The 26,690-nt window shown below is 52.5% G+C and overlaps 1 protein-coding gene and 1 long non-coding RNA gene across 11 annotated transcripts in view; one reads left to right on the forward strand and one right to left on the reverse strand.

Annotated features, from left to right (window-relative positions):
• Positions 1-26,690, reverse strand: part of cpt1ab (carnitine palmitoyltransferase 1Ab (liver)) — a 42,400-nt gene continuing 15,710 nt past the window's right edge. For 3 of the 6 annotated variants that reach the window (XM_064313068.1, XM_064313069.1, XM_064313067.1), the window contains 19 exons: positions 26,085-26,243; positions 25,559-25,701; positions 23,819-23,990; positions 22,329-22,430; positions 20,216-20,353; positions 19,574-19,651; positions 16,554-16,661; positions 14,404-14,491; positions 10,815-11,010; positions 9,287-9,475; positions 8,983-9,088; positions 7,762-7,878; positions 6,068-6,195; positions 5,830-5,866; positions 5,251-5,382; positions 3,937-4,089; positions 3,472-3,585; positions 3,151-3,243; positions 1,662-2,304 (listed from right to left, as the gene is read on the reverse strand). In XM_064313068.1, coding sequence (XP_064169138.1) covers positions 2,218-2,304; positions 3,151-3,243; positions 3,472-3,585; positions 3,937-4,089; positions 5,251-5,382; positions 5,830-5,866; positions 6,068-6,195; positions 7,762-7,878; positions 8,983-9,088; positions 9,287-9,475; positions 10,815-11,010; positions 14,404-14,491; positions 16,554-16,661; positions 19,574-19,651; positions 20,216-20,353; positions 22,329-22,430; positions 23,819-23,990; positions 25,559-25,701; positions 26,085-26,225 — 2,322 coding nt within the window. In that variant the 5' untranslated portion in view covers positions 26,226-26,243 and the 3' untranslated portion in view covers positions 1,662-2,217. Of the gene's footprint in view, positions 1,628-1,661; positions 2,305-3,150; positions 3,244-3,471; positions 3,586-3,936; positions 4,090-5,250; positions 5,383-5,829; positions 5,867-6,067; positions 6,196-7,761; positions 7,879-8,982; positions 9,089-9,286; positions 9,476-10,814; positions 11,011-13,695; positions 13,781-14,403; positions 14,492-16,553; positions 16,662-19,573; positions 19,652-20,215; positions 20,354-22,328; positions 22,431-23,818; positions 23,991-25,558; positions 25,702-26,084; positions 26,244-26,690 lie in introns of those variants that run through there. The other 3 variants (XR_010326241.1, XR_010326242.1, XM_064313070.1) reach the window with 3 other exon arrangements.
• Positions 16,085-16,612, forward strand: LOC135242153 (uncharacterized). Of its 5 annotated transcripts, XR_010326254.1 has the most exons (4): positions 16,085-16,198; positions 16,231-16,261; positions 16,328-16,394; positions 16,442-16,528. It is a non-coding gene; the product is annotated as an uncharacterized LOC135242153 (long non-coding RNA). The 5 variants fall into 5 exon arrangements; XR_010326252.1 differs by having other exon boundaries at positions 16,085-16,246; positions 16,279-16,394; positions 16,475-16,612; XR_010326251.1 differs by having other exon boundaries at positions 16,085-16,246; positions 16,279-16,394.

Below are 26,690 nucleotides of genomic sequence, written 5' to 3' on the forward strand. Positions count from 1 at the left end.
TGACTGCTGACATTCACTTTTATTGTGTTAAAATGCTTGTTTTGGTTCTGCAGCTGCGTCTTTATTTTCCTTAAAATTATAATTAAGCCACCATGTACAGCCTGAGACAAAACACCATGCAAACGATGTAAACGTGAAATCTACAGTGGAAAATGTCATACAAATATAGTTTAAAAGCAAAAAAAAGTCTGGAATACCTTTCTCCATTCTGGCTCAAAAACAACCTTTCTTCTTAATGATAAAACACAATATTATGCAACGTTATGTCAACTTCACTGTTCAGCCCACCAAGAACTCAAAACTCAGGCTCTTCAACCCATCCTCCCCCACCCACCGCCCCCCCCAACACACACAACTTTCACTGAACCCTTTTGTCCGAAAAACTCAGAACTCCTGCACAGTTCATTAGGAAACACACAGTAACGTCTTGGTAAATGTCTGTTAAATAAGTGGCTAAAAGTAGAACCAGCTGAAGTGTCGTGCGGTGATGGTGGGATGGGGTGGGGAGGGGGGGTGAGGGGGGGGGGGGGGGTGGTGGGGCGCTGTGGAAAAGCTCATTTCTTCATATGCAGCCCCCCCCCGAGGAGGTTCTCCTCGTACCCGGGCCTGTGTACGAGGCGGAGAGACTAGTGCTGGACGAGCCACGCGTTCACACCGCGCGCTTCCACACCGCGTCGGCGTCAGAACGGAACCGTCCCGAAAAACGTGCAAGCAAACCCCTCTACCCCCCTCCCCCCGTCCCCCCGTCCCCAAACAGACCCTCGCCCCTACAGTCCCATACGTCACCGAACCGCCCCCAGGAACCGGTGGGCCCAGGGGGGCGAGAGCTGGCGGACTGGAGGAGACGGGACCGCTGCTGATTTAGGACCTATTCAGGACAGATTTAGGACCGATTCAGGACCTGTCCACCCTGACCAATCCACAGCCTGTCAGCCAAGCGCCACGCCCCCACTGGAAAAGCGTGGTCCCACGGGGCCCTACGGGAAGAAGGGTGACCCCCCCAGGTCCCTGTCGGTGGCTGCAGCTCACCACACTAACCTGCTAGCGGAGCGCCCTGGTGCGCCACAGCTCATAACCGCTGTGCATTCTGGGAGCCGTTTCCGTCCGGGGCCACACACACAAAGTGCCCAAAAATCTGCAAGAGCGCCTCCCACAGGCCTGGATGCCTGCAGCTATCCCCTCTAAAACCAAACCCCCCGCCCCCAACCCTCCCAAACCCACCGCCCCCACCCCCTAAACATTCCCACCCTACACAAGCCAAAGTGCCCTTTCAGTGGCATTTACACTAGCACGTCTAAAACCTGAGCATAAGAAACAAACACAAAGATCAAAATGCATTACTTGATGTCATAAGAGCAACTAAAAGAAAAAAAATTATAATAAAATAATAACAACAATTATTCATCACTGTACACACATTACAGTGACAGAGCAGGAGGCTCTATAGACTATCACTGCTGCCACCTGTCTACTGGCCACACCCCTTCCTGTCACATTCCCCGCCCCCCTCTACACCATTAGGAGATAAGGTCGTTAACTGGCCACACCCTTTCCTGTCATATTCCCCACCCCCCCCATGCCCCATTAGACCATTCGGAGATAAGGTTGTTAACTGGCCACACCCTTCCTGTCATATCCACACCCCCCACTCTCACTATTAGATGAGCTCATTAATTAGCCACACCCCTTCCTGTCAAACTGCCCACCCTCTCACTCACCATTTGAAGACAGGGTCATTAACTGGCCACACCCCTTCCTGTCATATTCCCCGCCCCCCTCACTCACCATTAGAAGACGGGGTCATTAACTGGCCACACCCCTTCCTGTCATACTTCCCCCCCCCATACTAGCCATAGGAACATGAGGCGATTAAGGCACCAGCGTATGTAATCTCACAGAGTGCGTCTGGGTATCTCTCCCTGCCAAAAAACACTAAAACAATAACTTCTCACCCACATCCCACACTTCCCTATTACCAACGCAACTTCTTCATAAAATCTTCAACCGTTTTCTTTTTGTAACCTGTTTTCTTTTTTCCTATTTTTTTTTTTTTAAACAATTTTTTTAAAACATATCATTTTTTTTGATTTCATCCCACAAAAGCAGGCCGAGGGAAGATAATATTCGTTGGTTTTTGAGGGCCTTGTTTTCTCCTGCTAGAACGCATTTCCTTTTACGGGTTTTTTAAAATGTATTTTTTTGAGAGGAGCGCCGCAATCACTTCTTGGCGATGTTGTTGAGCTGAAAGAGCTCCAGGAGGTCCAGCATGGCCTGTTTGATGTTTTCTCCAAAGCGTTGCGAGTCCTGGGGGGGAGGGGGTGAGAAAGAACAAGAGAGTTAGCAAGATCTGAGCGAGGCTGCACTCCTCTGTTTTGAGGGGGGGGCAGTATGGTGACCAGGGTCCAGGACCATGTGACGGGGAGATTTAGGGGCACGGAGAGGTACTCTTGAGCAAGGTCCTCAGTGTACATTATTATATAACATAACGCATAAGCCAAGCAAGCCGCCTTGTGAAAGACCTGCCTGCTTATCAAACAGCTCATGTTATGCAATCTACAGCCGCGCTATCAGAAATAACCAGAAGTCAATAAACACTGAGGGACCTGCGATGGCTGCCTGATCTGTATGTGTGTTTGCCGTAGGTATGTCGCAGGTATACTGCATGTTTCGTCTACATGAATGTCGCTCTAGATAACAGTGCCCGCAAAATTTATAAATATCAATGTAAATCTACACACAGTATTTCCACCCAGTGCATGTACCTACATGACGACATACTGTGTGCTCTTCTCTCTTTCTTACCATAGGTCTGGTCTTTGAAACATGGAATAAATTCAGGCGTGCCAGTGTAGTAGAACTGGGCTTGTAACTGAGTGGGTTGCAGGTTCAAATCTTAGGAAGTGACACAGCCATTGCGCCCTCCAGCCCTTATGTACTTAACAGAGCTGCTTTGGGGAATACCTGGCTGTAAGTGAATGTGTGTGTGTGTTTGCACGTTTGTGTGCATGCGTGTATGTGTGTGTCTGTTTGTGTGTGTGTGCGTGCGTACATGAGTATGTGTATGTGTGCGCATGTGTGTAAGCAGGGCTGCCGTTTCCTAGGCGACCAGGCCTTGTGGGAAAGGTAGGGGTGTTCCTGTTCTCTCCTCACCGTCTCTGGGCTGGACAGCTTACTGGAGATGTGGAAGTTTATCAGGTTCTCTCCCAGGATGATGTAAGACACTCCGTAGCCATCATCAGCCACCTGACCAAAATGGACCAATGAAACATCAGCATGAAAACAAATACATCTTGAGCACCTTCATCTGAACACTTGCCTGCTCAGTCTCCTCCACCAGGCTACTTTTACACAAAGCTACACAAACATAAACGGGGATGTGATCTTTCCATCCACACACGAATGAGTGAGAGCCATCGGGAGAAGGAAAAGGAGGAGGAGGAGGAGGAGGAAGAGGAGGGCACTGTGACTCACCGGGCCGAAGCCGCCCCCGCTGGACACGAGCTCAGGGTGCTTCACCAGGTCGAACAGCTCCACCTGCTGGAGGGGGGTCTGGCTGGTGGACAGCCTCCAGGGCTCCGACAGGACCTGCGGGGACACGCCCGAGTCATGCATATTCATGAGCTCCGCGCTGCGGCCACGCCTCCACGGTCTCCGTTTCCATGACAACAGGGACGCGCACACGACAGAGCCTTAAAATCGAACTACAACAAACTGAGACTCCACTCTTTTCTGGGGCTTTCTTTCTGCCGGCAGCCATGTTGGGCCTTGGAAACCATGAGGCTACGCTATTTGGCCAATCAGGTACATGAAGCATTTAAGAGACTAGAAATCAACAATCAGATCCCATCTAACTCGCCCGGCCTGGACTCATGGATACGGTGAAGTGACAGAGTCGGAGAGATTCCGCGGCAGGACGAGGCGGGGACGGCTCCTCACCTCTTTGAGGAAGGGCGAGTCCACCCCCAGGTATTTGGACACCACGTACAGGCAGAAGAGGTGGCGGTCGATGCCCTTCCCCGTCATCGCCAGCCGGTACAGCTGCTGGTGCTTCTCTGCAGCAGCCTTGAACAGCTTCATCCTGCTCTCTCTCTGAGGGAGGGAGGGAGAGAGGGAGGGAGAAAGAGAGAGAGGAGAGAGAGAGAGAGAGGGGAGAGGGAGAGAGAGGGAGACAGAGAGGAGGAAGGGAGAGGAGGAGAGAGAGGAGGGAGGGAGAGAGAGGGAGAGGAGAGAAGAGAGGAGAGAGAGAGAGTATGAGATACATGAAATGAGGAGAGACAGAGAGGAGAAGAAGGGACAGAGTGAGAAACAGGAAGAGGTAGTAGAGGTGGAGACATAGATTTGAAGAGAGAAGAGAGGAAAGAGAAGTATTTTACATTTTATCACATTCTCCTGGTCTCCCAGAATCAAAGGATCAGCCATGTGATGAGCTTTCTGTCCGGGGGGGTCATGGAGTTCCCAGAATTCCCTCCCCTGAGTACAGTACACCACGCGGTGATGAAGATACCCACAGCCAATACTGCTGGGGGGCAGTGGGGGGGCTGACACAAAGACTGGAGGGGTGGGGGGGTTATTAAGTGCAACCTCATTAACGTGATACGCTTCAGCCAATGTTGGTTATTTAACGAAATCATTATATGTGCATTACATACAGAGTGACCATGTGGCATATTCACCACAACATGTTATAATGGACAAAGGGCGCCCCCTGGAGGATAAGCCATGCTAACGCGGGACAGACAGCAGCATCGGCGTGCTGCGCAGAACGGCGTGGCGGGTGAGGTGTGTGGTCAGGTGTGCGGTCAGGTGTGGTCATACGTGTGGTCAGGCGTGTGGTCATGCGTGCGGTCAGGCGTGTGGTCAGGCGTGGGTCAGGCGGGTGGTCAGCGGTGCAGCGTGGGTCAGGCGTGCGGTCAGCGTCGTGTGGTCATGGTGTGGTCAGGCGTGCGGTCAGGCTGTAGGGGTCAGGTGTGTCGGGTCAGGCGGTGGTCATGCGTGAGGTCAGGTGTGTGGGTCAGGCTGTGTGGTCAGGCGTGTGGTCATGCGTGCGGTCAGGCGTGTGGTCAGGTGTGTGGGCACGTGTGTGGTCAGGTGTGCGGTCAGGCGTGGTCAGGTGTGGTCAGGCGTGTGCTCAGGCGTGCGGTCAGGCGTGTGGGCACGTGTGTGGTCAGGGGTGCGGTCAGGCGTGTGGTCAGGCGTGTGGTCAGGCGTGCGGTCAGGCCTGGTCAGGTGTGCGGTCACGCGTGCTCTCACCGTGTTGTCGCTCATCATGGAGCGGACGAAGGCGCAGGTCTCCACGGTGCAGGAGCGCACCGTCTCCGTCCGGCCCTCCCGGAACAGCCGCGTCATGGACGCCTCGTACGTCAGGCAGAACTTGCCCTTGTCCTGAGAGAGGAACACAGCGCGCACTGGGGAGATAACCTGGGACTGTGGGCGAGGTAGGGGCAGGGCTGGACAGGGACGGGGGTGGGGGCAGGCGGATGTGGGCGATTGGTAGGGGGCAGGGCTGGGACAGTGGGCGGGGGGTAGGGGGCAGGGCTGGGACAGTGGGCGGAGGTAGGGATGGGGCTGGTCCAGTGGGGGAGGTAGGGGCAGGGCTGGGCCAGTGGGCGGGGGGTAGGGGGCAGGGCTGGGACAATGGGTGGAGTGGGGGATGGGGCGTGGCGGCAGAGGCGAGCTCACGAAGTGGGCCAGCTGCGGGATCTGGATGAAGGCGTCGGGCTAAGGGTGGGCTGGGACAGTGGGCGGAGGTAGGGGGTGGGGATGGGACAGTGGGCGGGGGGTAGGGGGCGGGGCTGGGACAGTGGGCGGGGGCAGAAGGCGGAGCCTCACCCTGAAGTGGGCCAGCTGCAGGGCGATCTGGATGAAGGCGTCCAGGCTAAGGGGTGGGGCTGGGACAGTGGGCGGAGGTAGGGGGCGGGATGGGGCAGTGGGCGGGGGCAGAAGGCGGAGCCTCACCCTGAAGTGGGCCAGCTGCGGCATCTGATGAACACTCAGGCAAGGGGGCGGACATGGGGGTGGGGAGGTGAAGCGGCTGTGGCGAGACTGAGTGGCCAGAGGGGATCTGAAGGCGTCCGGGCTGATCCTGCACTTCTTGATCAGGCCCTTGCCGAAGCTGTCGAAGGGGATGATGTGGGAGTCCACGTCATCGGCCAGCGCCTTGGCCACCTTCAGGGAGCTCTCTATGCAGCTCTGACACTGCAGGAGACAGGACGTGACATCATCACACTCATTCCTTCAGAGAGCTCTCTATGCAGCTCTGACACTGCAGGAGACAGGAAGTGACATCACACACTGCTTCAGACCGCTCTCTATGCACCTCTGACACTGCAGGAGAGAGGAAGTGACATCATCACACCCATCGGACACTGCAGGAGAGAGCAAGCATCACCATCACAGTCATCTAGCAGACACTCCACACATTTTTTTCCTTCAGTTCATGTACTGAAACTAAAGTCATTTCTTTAAGTGAGTGAGCTGAAATTAAAACTGTCCTCAGCCCTGACCAGGCTAACAGCACTCTAGGACCAGAGAGAACGTCTGTGCAAGACTGCTAAAGAGCTGACGTAGATTAACCACACAGCCCCAGACCCATGACAGGAACATAAGGTGTGAGATTCTGTCTCCGTGAGCCGCTGGTTTCGTAATCCGCGCCGGGACAATCCTCCACCAGCGGAAAACTCGCCAAGGTCAACGCTAATCAGGATCAGCCAAATGTTAATCAGCCAGGAGGCAGTGGCAAAAACCTACCAGCAGGGGGCAATCATGTTAAACGGCAGAAATAGGAAAGATAATTATTGCTGTACTTAGAGGTTAGACTACAAACCTGCGCACAAAACCATTTCCTGTCAAATAATCACAACAGAGAAAATGCCTCGCGTCTCTGCTCGAGTGATTCAGCTCTTATTGGAGGCCTGACGGAAACACAGCTGAAGCAGGAGCTGACAGAAACACAGCTGAAGCAGGAGCTGACAGAAACACAGCTGAAGCAGGAGCTGACAGAAACACAGCTGAAGCAGGGCTGACAGAAACACAGCTGGAGCTGAGAAAGCTAAAGCTGACAGAAACAGCGAAACAGGAGTGAAAAACAAGTGAGGCTGACAGAAACACAGCTGAAGCAGGAGCTGACAGAAACACAGCTGAAGCAGGAGCTGACAGAAACACAGCTGAAGCAGGAGCTGACAGAAACACAGCTGAAGCAGGAGCTGACAGAAACACAGCTGAAACAGGAGCTGACAGAAACACAGCTGAAACAGGAGCTGACAGAAACACAGCTGAAGCAGGAGCACTCACAGCTGAAACAGGAGCTGACAGAAACACAGCTGAAGCAGGAGCACTCAGCTGAAACAGGAGCACTCATAACCTGGGGATATAATTAAAGCTCAGCTGAAACCATCCCCTACATCTTAACACAAAGCTTTCAAACAAAGTGACAAGAACGACCGGCTCTTTGCCTTCAAATTAAGCCACAGAGATCACACCAGATGGACAGAAAGTGTTCCTCTAGGTCAGGGGCAGGAGCCTTCTCCTGTGTTTGTGGATTCTTGTTTTTACCAATTACCCCTGGGCTCAATCAGCCAATCAGCTCAGTGCAACAGGGTGGGTTCACTCAGATCAGAGACCAGAGAGGGAGATTTCATACAGGGACACTGAAGATGAGATATTTCATACAGAGACACACAGTATGTTAGCGTGAAATCCAGGAGCAGAGCCGCTGTGTGTGTGACATGGCAGGAAGGAACCAGGAGAGCCACAGCGCCTCACCTCTGCCGGGATGTCCCACTGCAGCCTCTGAGGCCCGGGGAGAGAGGGGTGCATCTCGCCCTTGCAGTGTCCCGCCTCGGTGTACCCCAACTTCACAGGGTCCATGGACAGCATGTGCTGAAACAGAGAGGAAGAGAGTTTAACAAAGCACACAGCCCGTAAGGGCACTGCGAGAGAGAGACAGGATTAGCTCATCTGGCATTATTATGTGATCGCAGGCTGGTGTGTGTTCACCATGTGCATTAACCTCACACCGTACAGGCGAGCGATCTGCCAACGCCAGCCAGCACTTTCTGAAGAGTTCGGAAAACATGGCTACTCGGATATTTATTTAGCGCATACACGCTTATTTACCTTGTGGAAGAAACATTGCCAACCACAATTCAGACACGCCCAAGTCCACATTCAATGAGTCTTACTGCAGAGAAGAACGCTCACCCACGCGTGTGCCTTCTTAGATGCAGATTAAAAAATCAGCCAAAACATTTTTATCTGATCCAAATAATCATCATCCTCAGCATAATACTTAGGATTGGCTTCTTTTTGTAATAATGTGTGGTTCATACAGAGGGAGAACATGGGAGGCTGAAGGGGTGTCCTGCCATTGCACATTAATGCACGGGGCTGTGCATGATCAGCTCTGCGATCACAGCATTTCATCACACACCAGTGACCCAGAGTATGCGTGTGTATGCGTGTGTGTGTGTGTGTGTGAGTGTGAGTGTGTGAGTGTGTGCGTGTATGTGCGTGTGTGTGTGTGTGTGTGTGGTGTGTGTGTGTGTGTGTGTGGTGATGAGTGTGGGTGTGGTGAGTGGGTGTGTGTGTGTGTGTGTGTGTGAGGTGGTGTGAGGTGGTGTGTGTGAGTGTGTGTGTGTGAGTGTGGTGAGTGTGGTGTGTGAGTGTGTGTGTGTGTGAGTGTGGGTGACTGTGTGTGTTTGAGTGTGTGTGTGTGTGTGGAGTGTGAGTGTGAGTGTGTGTGTGGTGTGTGGAGTGTGTGGTGGTGTGTGTGGTGAGTGTGTGTGTGTGTGGTGTGGTGCAGTGTGTGTGTGTGTGTGTGTGTGTGTGTGTGTGAGTGGTGAGTGTGTGGTGTGATGTAGTGAGTATGGGGGTCGGTCAGGGAGAGCAGGAGAGGCAGGCTCATAGGGTACAATCATAAACAGGTTAAATCACACAGCTGCATTCCAGCCTGGGTCTCTCTCGGGGGGGGTGGGGGTGCCTCACCTCCCACAGGTGGCCGATGATGGGGGCGTCGGCCCAGGAGTGCTCCGCGTTCAGCCCCATGGTTCCGTTCTTGAAGACGATGAGGTTGAAGGACTTATCAAACCATCTGGAGAAGAATTAAAAAGACGCAAATGAGACGTGCGGAAAAGTTTGAGACGAGAGTCCAAGGAAATTATTGGGCGGAGTTTTCACACACCATTACGAACCAATCAGAAGCCACTTGCGCTTTCCAAAAAAAAAAACATTTGATTGGTTCAGATCGCTGATGGCACGATAGCTCCACCCCCTTTAAAACACCGCTCACCGGTCGTAGCACTTCCCGTGCAGGAGGGACTTGGCGTAGGAGGCCAGGGAGTGGACGGGGTCCAGCGCGTCGAAGCGCTGCTCCGTGTCGTCCAGCGTGACGAAGAAGGCGGCCTTCTCCACCGCGTCCAGGGACTGCCGGTTCTTCCCCCGGCCGAAGTAGGTCTTGCGGGCGTTTGCCCAAGGCACTCTGGGAAATGGAGTTTTGGGGGGCGGGGGGGGGAGTAGGTGGAGTTTGTTAGATACAGAAGTAGAACATTTTTACCAGTTTACACACACAGTATGCGCACACTGTCCTGCTGAGAGCTACTGCTTCCCAAAGAGAGGCCAGATCCTCTCTTTAAAATGGTGCATGCCAGACATTTCTTTGGTTTACCAAAGCATGAATGAATAAGCCGCATCCCACATGTCTGCAAACAAAGGAGTTGCTTAAATATGCACTCTGTGAGTCACTGCTGGCCAATCTGCCAACACTGCACACAGTCACACATTCCAGGCATCTGAACAGTAGCTGTTTTTTTCCTCTTAATGATCAAAGATCCGAGTGAAAGTCCGCGGTGCCTGTTCAATAACAACCCTTCCGTACGGGAAACGCATCTCCACTCTGCCCTCGTCTCTCCTGCTCTTATCGATCAGCTTCGTTAGCCTAGCCGCGAGGCTCAGGGCCCACGCGGTTTATGGGGACTGATCCTGTACGGCCACAGAGAACGACAAGTCCCCTGGAAAGGTATAAACACATGTCTTTTATCTGCACTCAGCTCGTAAACCGAAAGACAGGAACAGCTCTTTATGGAGCTGAACTTAATGACCAGCAGGACCAACTCACAGACTCATAACGAGTGTCTGGCAGACGGGCGTCCTCACAAATCAGGTTCCGCTACAAGCAGGATGATAAGGAAATGCCGCGGTCCAAAACTCACTCAATGATGCCAGGAATCTACGTTGATTTACGGCCTTTGCTTGATACTGAAAGCAAGCGAGACCTCTGAAGGGAATGTTTCCCTGGTGTTCTGCAGCATTTAATACAGGCCGAGGAGATCGACTTCTGCACAGTCATTTTCCGTCTCCCTGCCAACATCTGCTTCATTTGCAAAAAATCATATTTGCATATTTCTATTTATAATGCGTGACAAACACAGACTTGCTTGCTATCTCAGTGGTCTACAGACAACTGCATGCATGCAAGTAAAAAATGTGAATTAAAAGTAAGAGCTAAACCCCAGCCCTCATGTACCCCTAAAACAGACTGCCCCGCCCCCCAGGGCCACAACCCCAGCCCCCAGGCCCACACCCCGCATGCCCCCCCCCAGGGTCCACACCCCCGCATGCCCCCCAGGTCCCACACCCCCCCCGCATGCCCCCCCCCCCCCGTCAGGGTCCACACCCCCCCGCATGCCCCCCCCACCCCCCCCGTCAGGGTCCACACCCCCCCGCATGCCCCAGGGCCCACACCCCCGCATGTCGTCCCCCCCCCCAGGTTCCACACACCCCGCATCCCCCAGGTTCCACACACCCCCCCGCCCACCCACCTGTCCCCAGCGGTGAGCGCTGCCAGCATCTCCTCCCCTGGCAGTGGCTCGGACTTGTCGGCCAGGATCCTCTCCATCTGCTGCTCGATCTCCCTGGGCAGGAGCAGCCGCCCGTCGTAGAACATCCACACCTTGAAATAGCGCCCCTTGTGGTACACCACGATGTGCTTGCTCTCGTTCACGTGCTGGAGCGTGTCTGCGCTCACCGAGGGGGGGGGGGGAAAAGCAGAGTTATCTCGTACGTACTTACATCCCATGATCCCTCTCAGTCCCTCCCCATCCCGAAAACGCTCTACCCCGGGACACTCAAATTTAAGTCCAGCTGGAGGCCAGGGCTTCACCCTTCCCCAAAAATCAGAGACTGATTTAGACCCGGGGCATCCACAGGTGACTGGAATCTCCGGCCAATCAGTCATATCAACCAACCAACCAATCAATCAATCACTTAATTACCTATCAGGTAGAACAGGAACTCACGAGTACTGCTTACTGCGGGCCCCTAGGGCCACGTTAGGTGAGGGCGTGTCAGACGGTAGTCTGGGGCGGGGGGGCGGGGGGGGCACAAGCCGTTCCTTTCACTCTGAGACATTTAAGTGCTCATGTGACAGCGGGAGGAATGCCTTACCCACTAAGAACAGCGAGTTCCGAAAATGCAATTCAATCTCACACCAGTATCAAATAGCCCAAAACTGTCTCTCGCAAAATGGCAACACACTAGCCCTCACAGGCTAAATGTACAATAAAACGACATGCTGTGTTCCATTTTAAAAAAATCAGCGATATACAAGCTGTCAATGAAATATATTTAGGTGAGTGCAAAACTAAACTAAAATTTTTTTTTTTTTTCTGGTATCCATAGTAGCTGTTTCCTGGGTACAGACATGGCGAATCACACCAGAAAGACCAGATCAGTGTTACCCTAAGCTGGTCCAGGGTCACCTGTGTGTGCGAGCTCCACCTGTGTGTCCCCAATGAATCAGGTCAAAGTGCTGAGGGCTCAGAGTGTGTGCATATTCCAGCAAAAAAAAATTCAACGTTTAATCCATATTAGGATTAATATCTAGCCTTTAAACACAGTCAAGGCAAGGGACCAAATTACATCTAACCTGTTGTTCATCTAGCAGCTTCGGACCCCAAAACGATTATTTAAACAAACCGTTTGTCTCCGTTAACTAGCTGCGCGTCCAGGTAAGCCGAATGCCAAATAATCACTACTACATTTTAAGATAAATATCGAAGCTGCATCACTCTTTGTATATTTTGTTGTTGTTTGTACATACAGTATGTAGTTGTATAAGTGTAAGAATACAACTGAAATTAGTCGAGTTATCTTTCTCAGAAAATATTTAGCCACGTCAGTTTTTTTCCTCCCCAAACCACTTTAGCGCGAACCACACCCCGTAGTTCAGCCAAAGTTTGACAAATATGTCTGTTTTGGAATGAACCCCAGCACACACAGCGGCCCAAGGGACCGGAGCATCTGCAGCACTTTCAAAAGTGCAGTGAGCTTTTTGCGGCGTTTGGTTTTGCGGCCGGGCGTGAGAAGGTAAGCGTAAAAGATGGGAAATGTTTAAATGCTACAGAGCAGAGGGAGATTCCACAGAGCGACAGCACGCTAAGGGGCTTCTAGCTTTGACGGAAAAGGGGCCGAGGTTAAAGAGCGATGACATGGGCAGGGTGATGAGGAAAGTTCGTCCAAGCCGTTGTTTCACGGGCAGCGATAAAACAGACGAGTGCGTTCTCTTCAACAGCACCGCAGTGCAGTGGCGATTTCACTCCGCCAGTTTTGTTTTTTTTTATTTAAATTTTTTGTCAGGGACGTGAAACAAGAGCTTGCGACAGGAGGAGGGATGTAGAAAACAAATATAGGGGACTCTACGATAAGACACTTTCCCTTGAGCTTTTCTCAAACATAAATAAGCACTTCCCATCTCAGCGACACGCACTGCGATATGCGCCCGGTTACGAAACGTCGCGTGCGTCTCCGTTCCTAATGAAACTGAGTGAGCATTTCCATTTAAACGGGGAAAAATGCCACTTGTTTGTAATATAAAATAACTGTTTTTATGCTTCTGTAATTTGTAAACAGTCACTATTAATGCTTAAGACACAGGGCCAATGTCTTATAGCGTAAGAATACACATTTGAGACGTGCAGTGTTGCGCGTTGGTCGCTTGTTAAAGAGCTTGGTTTGTTTCCATGCAGACAGTAAACAGAAGCGAATGCTGTGCGTGTTAAATATTTCATTAACTTGTCCTGGAACAGTTAGTTAGTACACCTGCAGCTGGCCAGCTTTGCAGATATTTTAACTACTTTTGTTTACATGCAGTTATGTTAGTTCCTGGTATAGTTTAGTACCGGAAACTGTATGATTTCCATTGCATTTATTTATTTATTTATTTTTTTGAGAGGAATTGTAAATAGCCAAAGTAAATCCCCTTGAATTCCTCGTAACTGTAAAAACAGGCCTGTCATAAAACCTTGGCACTAATCTGCCCTCGTGCAAAACTCTGATCCTCCCAGGACAAACCCGCCAAATTTATTTTTTCTTCACTTCGTGGCCTTCAACCCTATCAGTGCCACTGCGACTGAGCACTCCGCGGAGAGATAAGTAATTAATAATTAACCAAACGGCAAAAAAAAAATCTGTTCCATGTTTGTGAGAAAGCCCAAAGGGGCGCCAAACTGTAGTGAGCGTTATCTTGCGGTGACACGCTGGGATTAAAGGCCGAAACTCCGCCCACAGTGCATGCGCTATGGAGGAGACTCCATTTCCCATGAGCACGCGGGAGGAGCGGACGGCCCTGCCTGAAACCGCATGCAGCACTTGTGAGTTCCGTTAAAGGTGCTGAAGGAGGAGAGGCGGGGCTCATGACTCTACCTGTGTCTACACCTGGGATTCGACTGGAGTTGAACATACACTCATATTGGGCCGAGCACATTGGAATAGTGTTTTGAAGCATAAGCTGAAAAGCAAAAGGGAGAGTCAAATAAAAATAAAATAAAATAAAATAAAAACCCAACACATCCATGGATACACCTATGGGGGGGAAGAAAAAACATGGAAGATACCAACAGGAAGGGAGGATGGGGGGGAGAGTGGAAGGTTCCAGTCGGCTCAGTGGGAGGAAGCGGAGGGAAAGATGGATGAGGATGTTGTTGACGGGGCTTTCAGAAAGCCAGCCACACCGGACTCAGGCGTCACCAGCACAAGCCCCGCTTCACCACAAACACGCCCATATCTAGGATAATTCTGCTGGCAGTGTTCTACGGACACACAAGAGGACACTGTCAGCTCAGCTACTGAGCACACACCTAGCATATTAATCAACAACCTTTCCACAAGGTGGACTATTTTATCCACGTGGTGTCTAGACACTTTGAAGCCAGGGCAACTCTCTCTCTCTCTCCCTAAATTTATAAAATCAAATCACTCCCGAGATTTGCCGTCACTCAGAGTGACAGACGGATTTCCTCAGCCAATGGGAGTGGGTGCAGGGCGGGGGGGACGTGTTTTGTGGCGCTGAGTCGGGGGCGGGGCTGGGTTTCCTCCGGCCGACGGGACGCCGGTGAGGCCCGCGCCTCTTACCTGTCTCCTCGCCGGGGACGCGGGACGTGTTAAACATGCGCTCCCACTGCGCCGAGCACAGCGGAACCCTGTTCTCCAGAATGAAAATCTGGAGCGCGGACGCAACGCAGCGCGTCGCACGGCAAGGGGCACAAAACAGAAACAACAACAAGGCTTTATGTCCGGGGGGGCCACTTCCGCACCGTGCAAGGAGCAAAGAGGGAGAGAGAGAGAGAGGAGGGGAGGAGGAGAGGAGGGGAGGAACACGACTGAGAAAAATGACCTCTCCATCTCCAAAATACCCCCCCACCCCCCACCCCCCACAAAAAAAAATCCTTGTGTACTCAGCGCAACAGCGACAGTGCAGCCATCTCTCTCCTGAATGCAGCGGGCAGAACTGCTCAGGGAAGGACGATCACACACAGAGCACAGAAACTGCACAAGCAAGAGTCAATACTCACACACACACAGTCCATAAGCGCACACACACCCACAAACACACACACACAGAGCACAGAAACTGCACAAGCAAGAGTCAATATTCACACACACACACACACACACACACACACACCCACACACACGCACACATAGTCCATAAGCACACCCACACCCACAAACACAGCACACACGACACCACACAGCCATAGCACACCCCCACACAGCAACGCACACACAGTCCATACACACACACACGCAGCACACAGCCCATGCACCCACACAAAACCACAGCACGCACACGCACACAACACACACACCACACGCACGCACACAGTCCATAAGCACACCACACACCCACAAACACACACACACACACAGAGTCCATAAGCACACACACACACACACACAGTCATAAGCACACCACACACACACGCACGCACACGCACACACAGTCCATAAGCACACCCACACACACACACACACACACCCACACACAGAGTCCATAAGCCACACACACACCCACACCCACACACACAAGCTACACTGGGATTACTGGCTATCTAAAACACATCCAAGCCACTGCACAGGATTAATGCATGCAGACAGGAACATGCACCCATACTGCTCACACTGTATACAGCAAGCAGTCTGTACTTGCACGAGTAAAGCAAGATAAAATGAATGTTTCTGATGCTGAACAAGGTGCTTATACAAATTACGCAACTTATACGCATCAAACATGCACAGACACAAAGACTTATACAATAATACAGCAAAACAAAAGCGCCGGTTTGGACTTGTTTGTGCCTGAGAATGAGATGTTCCACTGTTAGGCACTGGAATTTTTTTATCTTGTGTAACAAGTAACAAGCAACAACCACCTCCCCCCCCCGCAACCATTTGTTCTGGGCTAGAAGGGGTCAAAGGTGAAGAGGTCAGAGTGTAGGGTCGTGGACAGGAACCCTGAAGAGCACTAGAAGGGCGGGTAAAGACAGAGGGGGCTTTGTTCCCCCGAATGACTCTGCATTTCACCTGTAACGTTCTACCTGGAGAGTTTTACCTATAGCATGTCACCTGGAGCACTTCTCAGCAAGCATGCCTTAACAAGACTACCATCACTGCCAATCGAGCACATACACACTCATAATGAAAAGGCTGTAGGTCTTTTGACGTACGCAGCCGATGGTAAACAGTCACCTGCGATCTGTTTCAGGTTATTTGGGAAGGGCTCTGATCAGGTTCATAATGGACACACCTGCAGGTGGACCGGTGCTCTACATTCTGGTAAAAACCACAGGTAAATGAGCTTAGGCAAAGTATGTGGTGAAAAGGCCAGAAGGGGGAGGGGCTGCTGAAACCACCAGGTCATACTCAGGTAGACTGATCTCAGGTGATATTCATGCTCAGGTGAGACTGATCTCAGGTAGACTGATCTCAGGTGATATTCATGCTCAGGTGAGACTGATCTCAGGTGATATTCATGCTCAGATGAGACTGATCTCAGGTGATATTCATGCTCAGGTGAGACTGATCTCAGGTGATATTCATGCTCAGGAAATATTAACGCTCAGGTGGTATTAATGCTCAGGTAGACTGATCTCAGGTAGACTGATCTCAGGTGGTATTAATGCTCAGGTGAGACTGATCTCAGGTGGTATTAATGCTCAGGTGAGACTGATCCCCAGGCGACTCAGGTAATATCAAAGCTCAGGTGACTGTGGGAAACTCACAGGTTTGATCTGAGCTCTGTCCAGCTTCCTCCTGTACAGCATGGCGGCGTGGATGGAGTTACCAGCCCGAGCCGCTTGCAGGTTGGTGGGGAAAACGTACAGGAAGTCCTGAGAGAAAGAGAGAGAGAGAGAGAGAGAGAGAGAGAGAGAGGGGGGAGTGAGAGGAGGAGCGAAGAGAGAGGGAGAGAGAGAGAGGGAGAGGAAAAGCAGCAGATAGAAGGACAGAGAAAGAGGGAGAGTTGAAGGGGTAGAAAATTACAGAAAGAAAGGCGTTCAAGAGAGAAATGAGTGATTAAAAAGTAATAGAGAAAGAGAAAATGACAGGAAGTCAGAAAGAGAAGGTAAAAGAACAAAAAAAACAAAGAAGGGGAATTAGTGGCTTTTGCCAGGAAACAAAATGTCCCCTGAACAGCCTCACATAACAGCAGTAACCTGCACAACAGCCAGGCATCCAGCCATCAGCAGGAGACTGAGTCCTATTTATGTTAAACAGCACAGCCCAGCACAGCTCAGCCCAGCCCAGCCCAGCACAGCCCAACCCAGCCCAGCCCAGCCCAACCCAGCCCAGCCCAGCCCAGCCCAACTTAACCCAGCACAACACAGCACAGCCCAGCCCAGCACAGTCCAACACAACACAACAGAGCCCCAAACCAGCCAATCTTCCCACAGGCAGTGCAGGCTGGTTGGAACAGAGCTGCATGGCTGTGTGTGAGGGGGACGGACTCTGCCCCTGAGAGTGCTCATCCATGCGGGGGCCCAAACGTGGCCCAAATATGGGCACACCGCAGCACCAGAGCAAACATTCCTCAGGCCTGGAGGAAGAGCCACAGAGAGACCTCTGCTCCCAACAGGAGCCAACAGCCTGAGGAAGGAACAGGGGCTGCCAGCGCTACAGACCTCCATCAGCAACCTGCCGCACTCCAGCATCTACTGACACCTACAGACCTCCATCAGCAACCTGCTGCAATCCAGCATCTACTGACACCTACAGACCTCCATCAGCAACCTGCTGCAATCCAGCATCTACTGACACCTACAGACCTCCATCAGCAACCTGCTGCAATCCAGCATCTACTGACACCTACAGACCTCCATCAGCAACCTGCTGCAATCCAGAATCTACTGACACCTACAGACCTCCATCAGCAACCTGCTGCAATCCAGCATCTACTGACACCTACAGACCTCCATCAGCAACCTGCTGCAATCCAGCATCTACTGACACCTACAGACCTCCATCAGCAACCTGCTGCAATCCAGCATCAACTGACACCTACAGAATCCAGCATCTACTGACACCTACAGATCTCCATCAGCAAACTGCTGCAATCAAGCATCTACTGACACCTACAGACCCTCACAGAATCTAGCACTCCGTGGTACATCGAGGACCTACTGACAATACTAACTTTACAAACACAGGCTCCCAAATCTCTAACAGTCACTGGAGTGTGCTCTGCTGCATCACTTAACTACACAAATTTAACTTTTTAGAACATAATTTTAGAACAATACAGTGACATAGAGCAGGCCTTACCGCAAGACTGGAATGCACCACTAAGTGGCGCTCTCTCGATCAGGTCAACGAAAAGCCCACAAATAAAAGCAAAATAATACCACCGTCGCAGGCCCGGTGATGTCATCAGCTCGCACGCTGGTGCCCGGAACACCCCCCCCCCACCCCCCCGGGCTGGCGGAGTTCCGCCGTGCGCGATGCCAAGCTATCACCGCCGCCGCGGCGAGCTAAAGTCCCAACGGTCCCGCTGCCAGCCCAGCGCATCGCCGTGTTTGTCTTGGACTACGCACCGGAGGCCGGCCGTGCGATGATGACATCAACAGGAAGTGCCTTCGGCGCCAGGCACCTTTAACACCTGGCAGAGAGGTACTTTAGTGCCAGGTGTGCGAATGCCAGGTGCTGTTAACGCCAGGCATTCCAATGCTAGGCGTTTCACCTCAGGCACTTCAAGGGAAGACCGGATGTCGATAATTACAGGCACACTTAAACGGCCAGATAACGAGACTAGCTGCAAAACAAGCTTCTTATCAGCGCCTTTAGCATGAAACAATGACACTGGGATTCCACACTGGAATTTAACACTGGTATTTTGTACTGGAATTCCGCACTGGGAACTCACACTGGAATTTCACACTGGTATTTTGTACTGGAATTCCGCACTGGGAACTCACACTGGAATTTCGCACTGGTATTTTGTACTGGAATTCCACCCTGGGAACTCACACTGGGATTACACACTGAGGTTCCACACTGGGATTCCACACTGGGAGATGGCAGTTGGAACAGCTGAGCACTGCTGCATGCAGGCCGCTCTACACGCTGCGGATCTGCAGATCGCAGCCCTGCATGCAGCCGCACTGCAGACCGCTGCTCCACCCCAGCCAACACCGAACGCTCTCACAACGTTGCCGCCATGTTACAGCAACGTTGTGACACTGACACAACATTCCAGTAACGTTGAGAGGACGTCTTGTGCTAGCTGGGGTCCCAGCTGGGGCCGGCTGCAGTAAAAACACCACGATTCCCCTTACGGCTGAACCAGCAGGAACGTAACCAGGTTCTCTAACACACCGAAGCGCTCTCCTCCAATCAGAGCGCTCCGCTACAGCCAGCTCCTCTCCTCTCCCCCCCCCCCCCCATCATTGTAAACAGAGAACAGAGCACCCGGGGAACTCCACAGGAGCCTCTCTCTCTGGGATTATTGTGGCGAGTGTCGCCACGGAGATGGCCTCATTCTGAGTCTCACGGCTGCATTTTTAGCCACACATTAGCACAGCTGGTTATTACTCACGAATAGCTCAAAACCGCACCGCACCTGAGCGCTTCGCTAACAGCTCTGAGACGTTCAGCGCCTCGGGACAGCTTAACCGCGAAAGAGCGCTACAGAGGCACAACGCTGACTCAGCGTTAACTGAAGCTGTTTCGGGCACAGCCAGAGGAACTCGGTGTGGATTCGAACCCGCATCCTCCCTGGCCTGGCGCTGCGAAGCGCGGCTCCACTCACCATCGCATAGTAGTTGCTGTTCACCATGATGGGCCCTCGTCCCCTGAGGTAGATGTACTCTTCCCACCAATCGCTGACCTGGAACGACATCACAGAGAGGATGGGGAGGAGCCAGACCTGCTACATATGACACTATCGTGGAGACAAGTGAACAGTTCTAGTGCAAGGATGGGCCCCATGGTCTGGTATCTGCTAAGGCTCTGTTCCAGTGTGGATGGGCCCATGGTCGGTATCTGTTGGCTCTGGCGTGTGGATGGCCCCATGGTCGATCGTAGGCTCTGTTCATGGTGGATAGGCTCAGGGTTGGTATCTCTAAGCTCGTCCATGCTGATGGGCCATGGTCGGATCTGCTAGCTCTGTCCAGTGCATGGATGCCTGTGTGCAGTCAGGTTGCAGTCTCACTGTGCACCAGCGACCCCCACTGACCGATCAGGAGCCTGCAGGTCCGCATGTTAAGCCTCCTATGAAGAGTCTGTCTCTGACATGCGAACTGAAGTGTCAGCTGACATCACGCAGTTCGGAGGAGAGCACGCAATCGACTGCGCTCTCAAGAACCGACAGCAGAGGCCGTGGGAGCGAGCGCTGATAAATATGATCCGGTCGTTCCAAACGAGGAGGTAGACATGGCAACCATCAACTTACGTAATTGGAAGCCCACCAGGACTTGAGTTTGAGGTACCACTGCAGCTTGGGGCCCAGGGTCTTCTCAAACTCCTTGGCCAGTCCCTCCATCCTCTTGAACTGCACATCGTCCATGAGGGGGCGGGCTGACTCCAGGTACTGGGGGGGGGGGAGAGGGGTGGGGGGGCAGAGAAGGGGTGGACGTGTGTGTGTGTGTGTTTGTGTGTGTGTATGGGTATGTGCGTGTGTGTGTGTGTTCATGTGTGTGTGGGTATGTGTGTATGTATGTGTTTGCGAGATAGAGAAAGTCAGAGAGAGAGGGAATGTGTGAGAGGGAGAGAGCAGGGGAGGGGGGAGAGAGAGAGAGAGAGCACCTGAGTATTTGTGGATCTTTATTTCCATTAGGCAATCATCACCTTTGTCCCAGTGGGCCACGAGACAAGAACAAGTGTACATTATAGTGCACACTCCTTCCTGCACACTCAGTCCCATGGTTTACTGGGACAGAGGTCACGCCAACCGGTTAGTCACAAGGCTAGTGTACAGGAATAAGTATACATTAAATATGAACATTATAAACAGTTATACCTTCATAATTACTGTAACAAAAAAAACACAGTACCAATAACCTGCATTGACTGGTGTATTTTGTTTTACTATTAAATTTCATATACAGTGAGAAATATCTCTTTATGGCAAGTACAGCCATATAAATAGAGGATCGATTGTGTTAAACCGTTTATGTTCCTGGTTCATCGCGTCCAGGTGTAGTCTGCAGCTGGCTGCTAGGCGACGGGTGTGTTCCGGCTTGTGTCAGTCATCTCAAAGGAACCGTTGCTCGGTAACAGGACAGGTGGACAAACCAGGCTGACCGCACCAGGCACTGCGACACTTTCACAGGGCAACGGTGTAGGACAATGGTTAAGGACTGCAGGTTTGAATCCCCGGCAGGACACTGCCGCTGTACCCTTGAGCAAGGACACTAACCTGACTTTGTTCAGTATAAATCCAGCTGTATGAAATGGAAAAAATGGACGTATAAAATCTATGTGTTGTAAGCTGAGTCGCTCTGAATAAGAACGCCTGTGACGTAATGAAGTTTTAAATACATTGTAAGTGTCAAATCCAGCCAAATGTCACCCTGAACGAAGGCTGCAAAAACATGTTCTTCAACTGCCCGGCTGTCCACAACAGCAAAAAAATCATCTGGCCTTTGCTCATGAAACGACTCGATCAATGGTCATCGACCAATACAGACCAATAATCAGTCACAATGAGCTGACCTCCACTTGCAAAACAGCAATCTTGGGTCAATGGCTTGAATCGGTCAGTTTTTCTTTTTCCAAAAACAACAACTACTGCAGCTGCTGCGGTGTGCACTCTGCAGTGCGATGTTTCACTCCGCAGTGAGGAAGAGGAAGGAGCGGTCGTCATGGAAAACCTCGCTTTGGGGTGAGGCGAGAGATTAGCCTTCAGCGTCGGAGTTCAGCGGAGACCAAGCGGTCTCAGGCTGCAGCAGCTTATCCGCGGCAGGCTAATCTCGACGCCCGAGCGGCGGAAAATGGCCGACGCTCTCCGCTAAGCTGAGGGTGAACCGCCACCGAGGCGGGCGGGCGACGCCCGGCCTCCCGAAGCACGCTCTCGCTGTCGAAGGGCGCGCTCTCCGGACAGGTCACGCGTTATCTTAAGAGCGCGCCACGTCCTCGGCTGCCCGTCCGTCTGGCTTCAAAATCTGCGGCTCAGGAGTTTCTGTCCGAGAGTCCGAGTCATCTCACCACACGGCAGCCGGACGGGTTTACGGCGGGAATGAAACCGCCACGTTCCCTCCACCGCTCGCCGCGTCCCGACTTCCTGTCGCTCTCCCAGAATGCCCTCTTTCACTCGCGGATACATCAGCGTTGATTTTAATAGAATCAGTTTAATTTTCTTTATTTGTAAACACCAAGGTGACATAAATTCTATATTTAAACGCACAGTCTGTGTTTAAATGTGCAGAGATTTTGCGCAGGACCGGACCGGACCAGACCGGACCTGACCGGGAAACCCAAACCCGTCACACATCCCCCTCTGGGGCACGGCCCGCTTCGAGACCCGCCAGTTTTTGACCAATGAGAGAAGAGAGGCTGAGACTCACTCTCTGCATGGTGTCCTTCACGGAGGGCACAGGCAGCCTTGGCAGAGAGTTCTGGAAGCTGTACAGCATCGGCTTGCGTCCAGAAAACAGCCGCACAAATACCTGGGGGGGAGGATTAAATTACCATCAGTCACTTCACAATACACACCCTGTTTACAAGCACAAACACTTACATTAAGCATAAACTCCAGCATAAACTCACAATCATCAGACAGGGTAACAAACCCCCCTGGTCTGGAGCATAGCTGCTTGGTTGAAATCGTAAATTGACCATCAGCGAGAAGGGACCCCCTGTGTGTGTGTGTGTGTGTGCGAACATGTATGCGAAAGCAGGAGGAGGGGTGTGTGCAGGGTGTGTGCAGCAAGGGGGGTGCGTAAGTGGATGAAACATGATCAGACATGGCTGCTTACTGCTACGCGTGTGTGTGTGTGCGCGTGCGTGTGAGCACGTACGTGCATGTGGGGAGGAGGGGTGTGTGCAGGGTGTGTCGGGGGGGTGAAACATGATCAGACAACATGGCTCCTTACTACTACACGTGTGTGGGGTGTGTGTGTGTGTGTGTGCGCGTATGTGGGGTGTGTGTGTTGTGTGTCTATGTGTGTGTTGTGTGTGTGTGTGTGTATGTACACACAGCAGTGGTTTACACAGTACAGGCTTTGTCTGAAGGCCTCAGTACCATAAGCAGTCAGCCCAGTATACAAAACATACCAGACACATAACACAGAATCAACATGTAATGCTTACTACACACACTAAGCAAACACACGCTAACGAAACAACAGCTACGAATAAACACACTAACCAATACACACGCTAACGCAGAACACAATAAATCACAGGAAATCAAACCATGTAATGCTCTACAATAACAACACACTAACGCAATAACAACACGCTAACGCAATAACAACACGCTAACGCAATAACAACACACTAACGCAATAACAACACGCTAACGCAGAACACAATAAATCACAGGAGCTCAAACACGAATCTGCAGAGGAGAGGCTCGGGCATCCAGGGCCACTCGGGGTCAAAGGGCCGACCGGTGGGCAGGTTCAGACTTCAGTATTATTTGCCATTTGGTAAAAACCACATCTTTTTAAAATCTTCTGTTCACTGTCTGAACAGACTTTGGTGAAACAACTATGAGGAGTAATTTCATTTAATTTAACTTAATTTCTTGGAAATAAACAAAATTGCTGCAGACAAGTGCCAATTTTAAAAGAAATACTCAAAAATTCTCCTTTCATATCATGAAAGTTTTTTGCTTGTGGTTCAGTTACACTTTTCATTGAAAAGGAGCGTTTTCAAATTTTGCCCACATTTAGAGAACTAAAATACTTTGAACATGCATATGAATGTGTGGGAATACAACTGCTGAATTTCGCTGGTCTGAGGACCACTGGGTTTCTGACCCAGCCAGCGCTCACCACCCCCACCTTCATCATCATCCTCATCCTCACCACCCCCCGTGGGGGCGACTCACCATCCAGAAGCGTGTTTTCCAGGACACCTGTCCGTGCCGGGCGTACATCCAGCCGTGCCAGGACAGGAGGCTCTTGAGCGCGTTCCTCATGATGAAGATGATGGACACCCACAGGCCTGTGCCCACCAGGACTCCGCCCACCACGCGCTGGCTCTGCTCGGACATGTACCTGCTGCAGGGGCGACAGGGTCACGGGTTCGAGGGGTCAGAGAAGGAGAGGGCGTACCGAGCGTCCCGTCCCCAGCAGCTGAACCAGGCGCTCACCTGCGCAGGTGATTCTCTCCTCTAACGCTTCCTCAGCAGACACCGCGGGGAAACTGAGAGGATTATAAATTATGATGGAGTGGCTCCTTTAATCAGTCAGTCAATCAATCAGTCAGTCAATGATTCAGTCAGACAGTCAATCAATCAGTCAGTCAGTCAATCAATCAGTCAGTCAATGATTCAGTCAGACAGTAAATCAAACATTCAGACAGTCAATGAGTGAGTCAGTCTAGCAGCCATTCAACCAGTGACTGAGTGAGCAGAGATGGCCTGTCAGTCAATCAATCAGACAGCCACTCAGCCAGTCAGTCAGACAGTCGTTTGCATCAGTCAGTCAGTCACATACTGACTCCATCAGTCAGCGAGGGTCACTCACTTCTAAGGACTGCTTCCTCCCAGCCAATGAGGTCAGCTGCCTACAGCAGAGGAATCCCACAATGCCCCTCTGTTCAGTCAGCACACTCAGGCATGGCTAACAAAGCACATACACACACACTCACACTCACATACACACTCCCACACACACACACACACAGCCCCACAAACACGCACACACACCCCCACACACACACACGCGGGGCCATTTGAATAAACACTTCCCTGAAAGCCCTGGCGCAGATCCAGCCCATGCCTCAGCTGCGGGCGAATGTCACCTCTGCAGTGTGTGTGTGCGTGCGTGCGTGTGTGAGTGTGTGTGTGTGTGCGCGTGTGAGTGTGTGAAAGGCCGTGATCCCATAAGCCCCTGGTCAGCGGTGACCTTGGGTGAGCAGCGTAAACATCGCTGGCGGCGGCCCTGCTCCACAAACCCTCTTGACCCAGGCTCCGCCCCCACCTCCCAACCCCACCTCCCAACCCCGGCTCCACCCCCACCTCCCAACCTCAGCTCCCACCCCCACCTCCCACCCCCACCTCCCAACCCAGGCTCCCCCCACCTCCAACCCGCCCCAACCCCGGACTCCCAACCTCGGCTCCCACCCCACCTCCCAACCTCAGGCTCCAGCCCCCACCTCCCAACCCAGGCTCCAGTCCCCACCTCCCAGATCCCGGCTCCCACCCCACCTCCCAACCCTCGGCTCCCACCCTCACCTCCAACCCGGCTCCCACCCCCACCTCCCAACCTCGGCTCCCACCCCCACCTCCCACCCCACCTCCCAACCCAGGCTCCGCCCCACCTCCCAACCCGGCTCCCACCCCCACCTCCCAACCTCGGCTCCCACCCCCACCTCCCAACCCAGGCTCCGCCCCCACCTCCCAACCCCGGCTCCCACCCCCACCTCCCAACCTCGGCTCCCACCCCCACCTCCCAACCCAGGCTCCGCCCACCTCGCAACCCCGGCTCGCACCCCGGGCTCCTGCACTTTGGTTTTATAACGTTAAATAACGGCGGCAGTGGTGATGTTTGACATTCCACATGACCGGTCAGGGGTCAGGGGTCAGGGTCACGGGTCAATGGGGGGCGGGGGCGTGTGACGTTACCTGATAGGGACGTGAGCCCCCAGTTTGGCGGTCAGTCCCAGCGAGGGGTCCATCAGGGCGTATTTGGTTGAAGACATGTACCCCACCACCACCACAAACAGCCCCGTCGGACTGCCCGGGTACACCCCAGTCATGATCCCATTCTGCAGAGACGCACGGAAAGCACAGCGCGTTATATTCACCACAGGTACTGACTAACACAGTGCTCTCTATCGGTACCGTCTTCAGCACAAATAAAGGGCATATTAAATTCAATCAATATCACAGGAAATTACAATAATCACAACAGTCCACATTTGACCAAATGCTAAAAGTGGTTTGTCTCGGCATTACACTGAGCATATGTTAATAATCTCTCTAACGGAGAGGGAGCCAAAACAGTGGTTAGGGGGCTATGGGTCAGGGGTCAAGGGTTTGGGGAATGCGGTTCAGTGTTCAGGGGTCAGATGCGGAGGCCTGGGGGTCAGGGCTCGAGGAATGCGGTTCAGGGTTCAGAGTTCAGGGGTCAGGGGTCAGGAGGGGTCACCTTGAAGCGGATGAACCTCTTCTTCCAGGAGTGCAGGCCGGACAGGTAGACCTGGCGCAGGGCCTCGTGGCAGAGCTGCAGGTCGATGCCATCGGGAGTGACGGTGAACTGAAAGGCCACTGCCTGATGCGCTTCTGCCATGCTGGCTGTGTGGGGTCACTGTGGAGAGACGCTAGTGTTAGCGTTAGCGCAGTCCTGAGGACTACAGTCCTGAGCACTGCCTTTCACTGGGCTGGAGAGACGCTAGTGTTAGCGTTAGCGCAGTCCTGAGGACTACAGTCCTGAGCACTGCCTTTCACTGGGCTGGAGAGACGCTAGTGTTAGCGTTAGCGCAGTCCTGAGGACTACAGTCCTGAGCACTGCCTTTCACTGGGCTGGAGAGACGCTAGTGTTAGCGTTAGCGCAGTCCTGAGGACTACAGTCCTGAGCACTGCCTTTCACTGGGCTGGAGAGATGCTAGCGTTACTGCTGAACAAACGGACGGAACTGCAGGCAAGTCACAGAGCTCCTCACTCTACCAACAGGTGACTGATTGGTGTGCAGGGACGGAGGGAGGGAGGGGGAGAGAGAGGGAGGGAGGGAGGGGTCATGTGCTCTGCTGACTCA

This window comes from Anguilla rostrata, chromosome 16 (assembly GCF_018555375.3).
Source record: "Anguilla rostrata isolate EN2019 chromosome 16, ASM1855537v3, whole genome shotgun sequence".
Classification (NCBI taxonomy): Eukaryota; Metazoa; Chordata; class Actinopteri; order Anguilliformes; family Anguillidae; genus Anguilla; species Anguilla rostrata.